The sequence below is a fragment of the Sminthopsis crassicaudata genome, chromosome 6, assembly GCF_048593235.1.
Source record: "Sminthopsis crassicaudata isolate SCR6 chromosome 6, ASM4859323v1, whole genome shotgun sequence".
In the NCBI taxonomy this organism is placed as follows: Eukaryota; Metazoa; Chordata; class Mammalia; order Dasyuromorphia; family Dasyuridae; genus Sminthopsis; species Sminthopsis crassicaudata.
Window position 1 is genome coordinate 54,917,024 of NC_133622.1, and position 12,415 is coordinate 54,929,438.

A 12,415-nucleotide genomic window follows, 5' to 3' on the forward strand; every position below is an offset into this window, starting at 1 on the left:
TTCCAGAATTGCAAGAATTATGTCCTTCAAGGCTTCTCTAATCCATTCTTTTTTTTTTTTTTTGGTACTTTTCCTGATCCCCTTAGTTGACAATGCTCTTTTTCATCTAATTATCTTATATTTTCTTATTTATTTATCTATTACAAACTTGGAAAATGTAAATTTCTTAAGGACAGTGATTTCATATCTACATCTTCAGGATCTAACATAACCATAATTGTCATTTATTTATTTATTTTTACCTCTCCTTCTTTTCACTCAATCCTATACTTACTTGCTGTGTTATTTTACAGTTTCATAGGTCATCTTTCATGTCTTATTGTTCTGACATCTCCTATTCAGTTCTAGGCATTTTCTTAAGTGCTCACTAAATCTTTTTAGAATGAAAGAAAATATAAGATAATGTGGTAAGAATTATCTATATACCTAATGCTGACACCAAATTAAGAACTGGGAGAAGATAATGGCTAAAAATAGTTTTAGACAATTCTTGCAATTTAGAAGTATCACTTCTCCCAAAAAAATCAAGAAGAAACTTTCCTGCAATTAACTGAATCCTTTAGAAACTGTTGTTTAAAGAAAATGTTGATTTGCACTTAATTTGAACAAGTCTAAGGAAGCAAAAAAAAAACTCAACACTACATTTATCCATGCTATGGTATTTGTTCTTCTGTCTAATGCTCAAAGTTGGAGTACAGCATTGCCACCACCTGGGACAGTCTACCAGTGACACACAGACCTGTTACTTTCCTCTTCAAACCAGGAGATCAAGGCCTGCTGATGGAAGTCAGTGCTCCCTTCTTTGATGATCCTCCAGCACCTGCTGGTTCCCCAGGCCAACCTTTCAATGGACTCTGGGAATATGAAGGTGAGAGATTTTTCTCTTCTGAGGGCTGAGATTGACAATGCATGGGAAGCAACATGCCCTGCAGAAAAAATTTGGATTTGTAATTAGAGGACAATACATCAAAGCTGGAAAATGTCACTATCTGGGTCACTTGGGCAAGATGCTTCTTCCCTATAGAATATACTTTCCTCTAAAAGATAGTGTTAGCTTGAAAGATCTGCATTCAAATCCTAGCTCTATCATTAAGTAACTGTGTGATACTGGAAAAATCTCTCAATCTCTCTGCATCTTTGTTTCTCCTATTACAAAATAAGAGAATTAGATGATCCCGAGGTGCTTTCCAGCTATAACATGAGATCCTATAGATTAAGGAGTTGGGCTAAAGGACCCCTAAATTCCCTCATACCTCAAAGTCAATCATCCTAAGACTGAGTGAAGGCTCAAACCAATATGCCCTCCTAAGATCTCCTAGATTGGAAAACTTTCAAATTATCCTTCATTCTCTTCAAATGAAATTCCTAGAAAAAAAATAATATGTAAGGATATGATTTAAAGACATGAAGCTTTTTGAAAACTCAGCTCTTTGTAATATACTATATTAGTAATACCCATATTTTATTCTTTTTAGGAGTAGTATTAGCAATATCTGCTGAAATAATAGCATCTGACATAGAACTATTTTAGCTCAATTTTTAAAAGATGATTGCAATCCAGGTATAATTGTATTGCAATCAACAATGTTCCCTGGGTACTCTAAAAGATAAATTAAGAAATAGATAAGCTTTATTGTCACCCTAGGAGTTTAAAACATGCTTTTTCTAGAAATAGTGTTAAATTATATCTTGGAGAAATAGTAGGTAACCTCTCATTTCAATGCTATGTTTAGTCTGTTTTAAAATTGAGAAATGTTTGGCTTAGTAAGGCCTTTCTATAGTTCTATAATACTAGAAAGGCTCTCTAGAGGTTGGAATTTCTGAGCTGGACTGGGCAATATGAGAAGCTGTCTATACAGTGTGGCACTGATAGGATCCCACTCTGATTAGCTGAAGAGTTTTGAATGGTTTCATTTTTTAACCTGGACTGGTTTGCATCTTATTGTGCAATCTGAGTATGGGACTAAATTTGGTCAAGGTAGAAAACCCAGTCCTGAAAAAAATAAAAGCATACAAGGAATAGATGTTCAACTTGGGAGAGATGAGTTTCCTATGGTTATCATAAGTTGAGTTAAATAATCAAGAATAGATTAGAAAGGGTATCCATAGAGACTTATAGTTCATGTCTCCACTTCAATGGCTTGATATCACATGAAACTCAGCAATTCCCTACAAGTTGGTTCTAATCTCCCTTTCCAGTCTCATGTCACGTAATGCTCTTTTTTTTTGCAGTGAATGATAAACATTTTTTTTTTTTTTTTAACATAGTCTGTACTTCAGGCAAAATGGATAACTACTGAGCTGTTCTTTGAACTTGATGTGTAATCTCCAGACTATTATGTTCAAGTAGGCTATTGTCTATGTCTGGAAGTCTTTATTTATTTTTACATTTCAGATCTTCTCTTTTAATGATCAGTTCAGAAGACAGTTTCTTCCTTATTTTCCCAGTTGTATATGATCTCTGTACACTTTCCTAGAGTAACCTGACATTACACTCATTTATGTACAAATCATAGGTTGCTGTGGCCAATGGATTTATGAATAGGTGGCTAGTCTTTTGATGAAGAGCTTCTTTGTGCTTAGCTAGACTAATCCTAGGAAAGTAAACCCAGTCTTTAGCTGACATCATTCTTGGAGTCTTCTCAATGTCACATGACTCCTTCTTGCCTCAAAACCTTACATTTGAGTCTTGATTTCCTTTATTAAATTTGTCACGAAGTTCCCATGTTTTTCTCATTTCAAAAGGTTTCTGATATACCCATTTCCTAAATTACTTAGTCCAACTCTTACTTTGTAATCAGCTTCTTAGCTAATTATTTGAAATCAATTTTTCCACGTCACCAAAAAATGTTGTATATTTGTACCAAACTATTTTCCATAAACACAATTTTCATCAAGTTTTTAACTGCTCAGAAACCTTTAATGGTTTCCCACTGCTATTGAATTAAATACAAATCATAGAAAGGAAGATAAGACAGTGAACTGTGGGAGAAGACAGTGTAGTATAATAATAAGAGCCTTATTTTTAGCATAAAAAAAAAAAACCTGGATTCAAATTTGACTCTTGATTTTTATTACTTGTGTAACTGTGGGAAAGTCACTTGATCTTTCTTGCCTCTAGGTTTCTTATCTGTAAAATGAGTTTTCTTCCAGCTTTAGTTCTCTGATTGTTTCCAGCCCATCATGGTCTCTTTCTTCTTTTTATTACTATATGAACTTCTTTTCTATCCCATTCATTTGCCCATCAAAAATTTGCTGAATGTGTTATCTCATATTGTTATTTCACATTTCACATACATCTACTATAGATTGTGTTGTAAGGAGTGGAAGAGTGAGGAATAATAATGGAGACAATAAATTTTACAAAATCTACAAAAAGACTGAAAGTTCTTTGAGAATAAGGATTAGTATGTGTGTGTGGGGATGTCTTTGTATTTCCAACACCTTTCTTTATTCATATTACTTAGACAACCCTTCTTCCCCATAACTTTCTCCTTCACCTATTTTAAATCAAGAAGGATTCATTTTCCTTCTTTTCTTCTATCTTCTCCAGTAGATTACTGTCATTATTATACCCCTCTCTAATCTTCAATCTCTTCCTATCTATTTTCTCCCACTTTGCTGCAAAGAAATGTCTACTGCCACTTTTAAAGAAAACAAACAAAAAAAAAACTTCATTTGATTTGATCATTAACTATCACTGTTATCCTATAGTGGCTAAAATTCTAATATTATCTTTTCCCTAAAACTGTCCTCTCTTCTAAATTTTTCTATTACTGTTGAGAATGCAACTGTTCTCCCAGTTACTAAGACTCACAGCCTTCTTGTCATCTTTTATTCCTCCTCACTTCACATAGCCAATACTTTGCTAAACCTCATAATTTCTACTTTCATATTTTTTTTTGTTCATTGTTTTTTCTGTAGTCAGACACCCAGGCACTTATCACCCTGAAAAAAACAACTTCAAGCAGCAATTCTACTTTCTCTCCTCTCATTCTCTCCTAAACCCTTCACAGTTTGGCTTCTGACCTTATCATTCAACTAAAACTTATATCAAATAAATTCAAGCAAAAAGCATTTGTTAAGCTTCTATTAGTATCAGATACTGTGCTAAATTCTGGGGATATAAAGAAAGGCAAAAGAAACAAACAAACTAAGCCTACCACTACCAGCAGTTCCTGCTTTCAAGATGGAGGAAAACCAGATTATGATCAGATAAAGGAGCTTCAGAGCTTATAAAGTAGATCATTTATGAGCAATAGCAAGGTCAAAAGTATGACTTTTTGTGTGCAGCTGAAGTGGGATGGAGTAGTAGGTAATAGTACATAAGTAAACTGGAGATTTTGGATCTTAGATTATTTGAAGGAGTATCTCCATATCTCTATTTCTATCTCTCTATCTTGAGGCATTGAACTTTTTGAAATAGATTTAGGAAGGTCCTGGAGGTTGGTAGAAATAGCTACCAGAATCTTGATTAGGTGGTAAATATACGCATTGAATAAATTTCAAAAGAAAAGTTACTGAATGTTGTGAGTGGGAGAGAGAGTCAAGGTGATAATGGGGAGCAAGAAGTATTCTAATTCTCCTACCATGACCAAAGGTTGGGTAGGTTGGATATGAGTAAGAGTATGATCAATACTAAAAAAAAAAAGAAAAAAAAGATGATTTGATAATCTATATTGTCAATGAATGAAAATGGAGGAAAAGAAAATGGAAGAGGTTTAAATTGAAGGCTAGTTTGTTACCTATGGAGCAGGCCCTTCAGAGAGCACATTGGAAGGGAGAGGTAGTTTTAGCATGAAATATTAGGAGGATTGATTTGAAGGGGATGGGAGTAAGAGAGTAGTCACTGGGGAGTGGGGAATAGGATTTGAATAATGGTAGCCAGAAGTTCTGAATTATTGATATGGGAAGATCATGAGGGGTGGGGTGGGACTATATTAATCATTGAGCAATAAACTTAGGTAGGTTATAATTGTCTCAGGAAGTCAAGGTTATGTTTTGCTAAGTTCTCCTCCTTCACTGTCTGTGAAGTTGTAGAGAGCCAGGAGATTAGGAAGTTCCCCTCCCTTTCCAGGTAATCATTCTTGCTAACTGTGGGTATTCTCCAAAGCTCTGTCTTGAAACTCCTTTCTGTTCTAAATTATCATCAGTTCCTATGGGATCAATTATTATATCAGATTTCTAGATCTATTTATCTAGCCCCCACATCTTTCCTGAGCTACACTTACAAATCTCCACTTGCTTCTTGGACATGAACTGGATGTCCCATAGGCGTCTTAAATTCAACCTGTCTAAAACAGAATTTATTACTGTTTCACTGAAACTTTCCCCTCTTTCAAACTTTTCTATTATTGTTGAGGGCACAGATGTTCTCTCAGGTACTGAGACAAGCTTTCTGTCATTTTTGACTCCTCACTCAGTCCACATATCTTTGCTAAACCTTACAATTTCTGCTTTCATATATTTTGTACATTTCCCTCTCTCTATTCATATAACCAGGCACTCATCACCTCTCACCTAGGCTATTACAAGAGGCTTCTAAATAGTTTTCCTGCCTCAAGTCTCTCCCCATTCCAAACAATCAGCTGCCAAAGTGATTTTCCTATGGTGCAAGTCTGACTATATTCCCCTGCTCATGAGTTTTAGAGGCTCCTTTTTATTATCAGGATCAAATAGAAGCTCCTCTATTTGGTATTTAAAATTCTTTAAAAATCTGTTTCTTTATTACGTTCCAGACTTTTTATACCTAACTACTCTCCATGTAGTATATATTCTACTATACTACTATGATGTAATATTCTGGACCTACTTAACAGTTCTTTCAATGCAACACTCCATTTCCTGTCTCTGTGACTTTGCTGATTGTCCCCCACGTTTGTAATGTTTTGCTTTCTGTCTCTTGGTTTCTCTGGCTTCCTTCAAGAAAAGCTCAAATCATACCTTCTGAAAGTCTTTTTCTGATTTCTCTTTTAGATTACTTTCCATATGTATATCTCATTTTTATACAGTTATTATCATTTCTCTCTTCCATTAGAATATATACTCTGAAGGCATGGACTGTGATTTTTGCTTTTTCTTTTCTTTCCTTCCTTCTTCCTTTTTTTTTTTTTTCAGTTCCTCCCTCCCTCCTCCCCCTCTCTCTTCTCTCTTTCTTTCCCTAGTAACAAGCACAGTGTCTGGAACATAGTGCTTATAAATGATTGTTATTGACTCACTGGCAAAGTCACTTAATAAATACTTGGTTGCTCGGAATAGATCAGGTATACCTAGAAGAAATCTCTGTTGGAGGGACTGATTTATGAAATATTTGAAAAAAAGAAAGATGCCAAATTTGGATACTATTAATATCATAAAAGGTGGCTGAGAAGACATAAGCAATTACTGAGCTATTTGCCTACTTTCCCTTCTCTAACATTTAAAAAATGAGAATAATTTACACACAAATCAAAAGTATTCTTGATGAGGATGTTAGTTGAAAATAAGTAGGCTTTTGCTTACAGTTAGTCATATCTTTATTTTCACATAATTGACTAAAAATATGGAAGATACAACATCCCACTGTGCATGTTTGTTGATTACTTAAAAGAAAGACATTTGATTCATTGGAACAAAATATGCCTTAAAGACATTTTTTCAATGAGGTATCTCCCTGCAAATCTCCCTCTTCTACTTCAAAATTATTTAAGATTTTTGAAAGATATAAAAACAAAAATCACTTTGCTTTAGAATCCTCAGAACATTAACAGCAGGCAAGGCATAAAAGAAAGATGCAGGCTTCCAAAAAACAGTAACAGTAAGAAATTCATTGGCTAGGTATAGTGGTCCATACTTATAATCACTGTTATTGAAAAGGATCACTTGAGAACTAAGCTGATGTAGTTTCAGCCTAAAATTGAACCCCAATATGGAAAGCCCATGGGAGAGAGAGTTCAGAAAGATCAGCCAGGATGTCTGTCTATGGGTAAACCAGTCCACTTAGAAATGGAGTAGGTTGAAACCTGATCTGCAGGGGAATTAAGCCTTTCAGCCTGGATTAGAGAGACCCAGTAAAATGAAGAAGAAGAGGGGAAAGGCAAAGGAAAGGGAAAGGAAGAGGGGGAAGGCAAAGGAAAAGGAAAGGAGGAGAGGAAGGAAGAGGAAAAATAGTAGGGAGAGGAAGATGCAGAAGGGGAAGAAGAAGATAAGGTCAAAGGAGAGGGTGAGGAAGAGGGAAAGAGAGAGAGAAAAGAAGAATAGGGAGTAGAGATTAAGATGGAGAGAGAGAGAAAAAAACAGATGAAGTCAATGAGGGAAAAGGAGAAGAAAGATTCAGTGTAGAGTTCAAGTTTAAAAGGGTTTGACAGAGGTAATAGATGGAGTTAAGTTGGTGAAGAAGATGCAGGGTTTCCTGTGAACTCTCCCCAAACCCTCTCCAAATAACTTTAAGTGACACAAGTGTCAGAATCCACAAAAGGATGGGGTGAAAATTTCAGCCCAAGACAATTTAGTAGGTTGGCAGGAAAAATCTGTTGCATCAGGGTGCAGTCTAGCAGACCATTTGGCAAATGGCAAACCAATAACAGGTCTTAAGGATGATTGACTTGTCTGTGGTTTCCAGAGCTCTCAGCTCACAGAAAGTAAGGGGAGGGGATGTCACTTTTGAAGATGGAGAGAATGAAAGGAAAGAGAGAGGAGGAAAATATAATGGAGGAAAATTCACAGTAATCATAACTGAAAACATTTTTGTATGTTTTTCTGGCAAAAGTCATTTTCTTAAATACATAGAGAAATGAGTCAAAATTTTAAGAATACAAGTTATTCCTCAATTGATATTTGATAAGTTGATAATAGATTTCAGATGAAATATTCAAAGATATCTATAGTCATATGAAAAGTGCTCTAAACTACTATTATTAGAAAAGTGAAAATTAAGGCAACATTGACCTAACATCTATTAGATTGGTTAATATGACAGAAAAAGAAAATAACACATATTGGAGAGGATATGGGAAAATTGGAATACTAAAGAATTGTTGGTGGAGTTGTGAATTAAGCCAATCATTCTGGAGAGTAATCTGGAATTATGCTCAACGGGCTATAAAACTGTGCTTTGACCCAGCAATACCACTACTAGTTATGCATCCTAAAGAGATAAAAAACAAAATTATGTATACAAAAATATTTATAGCACCTCTTTTAGTGAAGGTAAAGAATTGGAAATTGAGGAGATGTCCATTAAGTAGAAGGTGACTGAATAATTTGTGGGATAAGGTTGTGATGGAATACTATTGTGCTATAAGAAAGAAATGAGCAGGATACTTTCTGAAAATCTTGAAGAGATTTATGTGAATTGATGCACAGTGAAGTGAGCAGAACCAGGAGAACATTGTAAACACTAACAGAAATATTATACAATAATCAACTGTGAATTACCTAGCTATTCTTAGCAATGCAATTATCCAAGACAATTCTGAAGAACTTAATTTAAAATGCTATCCACCTTCAGAGGAAGAACTAATGGAGTCTTAATGCAGAGCAAAACATACTTTTAAAAAATGTAAGACATTTCTAAGTTAGTCATTTTGTACAAGAAGACTCAAAAGGAAAAAAAAAAGAAAAATAGCATGCTTCAGTCTGTATTCAAATAATATCAATTCTTTCTCTGCAGGTAGATATATGTCTCATCATTAGTCCTTTGGGATTGTCTTGAAACATTGTATTGCTGAGAATAGCTAAGTCATTCACAATTCATCCAAAAATCTTGCTGTTACTGTGTTACTGTGTACAATGTTGTTCCGATTCTGCTCACTTCATTATGCAGCAGTTCATGTAAGTCCAGATTTTTCTAAAATCATCCTGCTCATCATTTCTCATAGCACAGTACTACTCCATTATATCCACATACTATAGATTGTTTAGCTCTTTCCCAATTGAGGGGCATCTGTTTGATTTCCATTTCTTAGCTACCACAAAATGGGCTGCTATAAGTATTTTTGTACAAAAAGCTCCTTCTCCCCCTTTGTTTGGATGTCTTTGGGATATAGACCTAGCCATAGTGTTGCTGGATCAAATGGCATGCAGTTTTACAGCACTTTGGGCATAGTTACAAATTGTTTTCCATAGTAGTTGGATCAGTTTATAACTCCACCAGCAATTCATTAGTGTTCCAATTTTTCCATATCCAAAGCATATATATTAAAAAAAAACTTTATTTTTCTTATTTTTGGTCTGTTTTCTTTTACAACATAATTAATATGGAAATATTTTTACATGACTCCATATATATATATACTCAATATCAAATTGCTTGCTATCTTAAGAAAGAGAAAGGAAAGAGAGAGATAGAGATAATTTGTAACCTCAAATTTTTTTAAATGAATGCTAAAATTTGTTATTACATATAATTGAGAAAAAATAAAGTAATTTTTTAAAAAAAGGTGTGACTGTAGAGAATGTGAGGTACTTTAGAAATTCCTTTTGCATATTCTGATTGTATAAAACTGGACAACCTAGAGTATCTTCAGCCAGATACCTAGCTTATCAAAAGAGTTTAGTCAGATGATACACACATGAGTATAAATGTATGTACATTATGTGCACATTAGACAAATACTCCAAATTAATAATGAATTGGACCTAAGGTTAAACATGAGGGGGTGATTACAAAGTTCATTTAATCAATCCAAATTTCTATCATTTTAATACCCATTTTCCCTTGGTGGGGCTGCATAACTGTTGGTCATGGACTACTACAGTTTCTGAAAAAATAAAATTTAGTATCATTCAGAAGGTAGTGGAAATATGCATGGAGATTGTGAACATATTGTAACACAAAACAAATAGGGAGCCATGAAGGAAGGAAATAGAAATTTATATCATACCTATTTTGTGCCAGGCAAACATATCTTTTTTGATCCTCACAACAATCCTGGGAGATAGTTGCTGTTATTGTTCCCATTTTACATTTAAGAAAGTAAGAGAATAAATGATATGTCGAAGATTATCCAGCTAGTGTCTGAAGAATTAAGGTCTTCCTGGATTCCTGTTCTGAATTCTACCCTACTTTATCACCTAGTTGCTTTTATTTTTAAAAACTGAATAAATATTGTTATAAAAAATGTACAGTTGAAAAAGATGAGCTAGTTATGTAGTCATGGTTACTTCATGGAAGGAAATAGTCTCACAAGAAGGATAGACATTATTGGGGTATTATGTGTATCATTAGAAAGAACTCACAAATTGATGAGATCATAGAATCGTGAATATTTTAATTAGTAGAGTATAGTCAACTCTTTAATGGAAAGGACTATGATTTGTATTTTACTGCATTCTAAATGTATGGAAAGCAATGTGTCAGATTTAATAAAAATGCTCCTTAGATATTTTTGATACAAAGACAAAAGCAAAATATTTCCTACTCTCGGGGAGCTTGTTTTCTATTGAGATTATAACAACATATAATAAAGAGAAATGTAAATATAGCATATATACAAAACATATATAAGTGATGCAGTGGATAGAATGCTGGGTCTGGAGTCAGGAAGACTTATTTTTTTGAGTTCAAATCTGACCTCACAGACACTTATTAGCTATGGAACTCTGGGCAAGTCACTTGATCCTGTTTGTCTCAGTTTTCTCATCTATAAAATGATCTGGAAAAGAATGGTAAACCACTCCAATATCTTTGTCAAGAAAACCCCAAAGGGACTCACAAAGAGTCAGACGTGACTAAAGACAACTGAACAACAACAACGAAGTAAACTCTACAGAGTAATTTTCTGCTAACATCTGAGAGTATGAGGAAATGCCTCATGTTGGAGGTAGTACCTAAACCAAGCCTTGGAAGGAGACCTGGAGATTCCAAATGGAGGAAGTGAGGAAAGAGAGCTTTCTGGGAATAGGGAACTTATTAAAAAAAAAAAGAAGAAAAAGGAGGAGGAGGAGGAGGAGGAGATAGAATGCCAAATTTGAGCTTCTGCCAAGTGGGTGTGTTTGGGTGGAATGTGGAACGTTTAGGGGAGTTGTGGTAGGAAATGTCTGATAAGGTGGACTTGGAGTCAGATTGTGACAAGGTTTTAAATGTCAAACAAGGGAGTTTTTATTTAATTAAAGCAATAAGGAGCCAGAATAGCTTCTGGAGCAAGAGAGGACCACATGTTTACTTTCTCTGTTCTAACAGGATTAAACTTCTTTTAATATGATTGTTTGTTTGTTTGTTTTTTATTTGCAGTTGTGGAAGCATTTTTTCTAAACAGCACAACCAAAAAATATTTGGAAGTAGAACTTTGCCCGTAAGTCCCTGTTTTGCCTTTTTTTTTTTTTTTTTTTTTTTTTTAACTGTGCTTTGGCTACTCTAGACAAGCTTTGCAAATAGTTTTCAAAAATCTTTAGGCTCCAAAAATTTCTACTTGTACAAAATTTGATCAATAATATACATTTTTAGTAATGTAACCTTCACTCTTCAGTAAGGTGAGATAACTAGTGCATTTTCTTGTAGTAAGATACACTTGATGTTAACTTTGAAATACTGGTTGTCCTGGAAATTAAACCATAACCTTTTGAGTACATTGAATTTCTTTAGGGCTTATTAGCTCTGTGTTAATTTCACTAGATTCCTTTTAATTGCTATCTAAATATCTTTTTTATGATCCCAGATCTTTATATATATAATTCAGCTATCATAATGATAAATTTGGTTAGAGAAACTCAGGAAGTTAAATAAAAGAGAAAATAATTCTCAATAGAGCTCCTGTTTTAGAGGAGAGCTCTATTTTTGGAATTAAAGAACCTGAGTTCAAATTCTGGCTCTCCTACTTGTTTGTTAGCTTTGTGATCTTGCACAAATGACTTCACTTATCTGGATCACCTTTACTTCATCTGTGAAATGATAGCATTGGACACAATGGACTCTAAGGTTCTATATAACTCCACAAATATTGTTTCATTAAAATACATTTTTTTTATTTTACAAATATGATGATATGCTTTTGGTCTGAAAAAAAATAAAGTTTTGGAATAAATTAGTTCAGGCATGGAAATTTCTTCATTTCTTCATTACTCATGAAGCTCTGACCTCAAAAACCTGTATTTCCAAGAGATTCTTAAAAGGAGAATGGCCTCATGATCCACTGTCTGTGGGCCACAGCTAGTCAGGTTCTCCTCTGGAATATATGGCAAATACTCCCAGTGCTACAAAACACTGAGCTAACAAGTAATATTCCGAAATGGAGATTGAGAATGTTAGTGAAATGGCTATTTCTTTGAATGCTATTTTTAGATTATTCAATATAATGTTATGACTTGAAATGGAAGTCAAATTGAACATATCAGATATTAAAAGGTCCTTTCCCCCTGTAGTGTTAGTTCAAACCCTGATCATTTTTTGTATAGGTTATTGACAATAACCCCTTGATTGATCTCACCGAGTCATGCT

General features: G+C 34.3%; 1 protein-coding gene across 1 annotated transcript in view; it reads left to right on the forward strand.

Moving 5' to 3' along the window:
* Positions 1-12,415, forward strand: part of LOC141545828 (UPF0462 protein C4orf33 homolog) — a 47,373-nt gene that overhangs the window by 11,178 nt on the left and 23,780 nt on the right. Inside the window, exons 3-4 of the mRNA XM_074273115.1 lie at positions 688-868; positions 11,213-11,273. Coding sequence (XP_074129216.1) covers positions 688-868; positions 11,213-11,273 — 242 coding nt within the window. The remainder of the gene's footprint in view (positions 1-687; positions 869-11,212; positions 11,274-12,415) is intronic.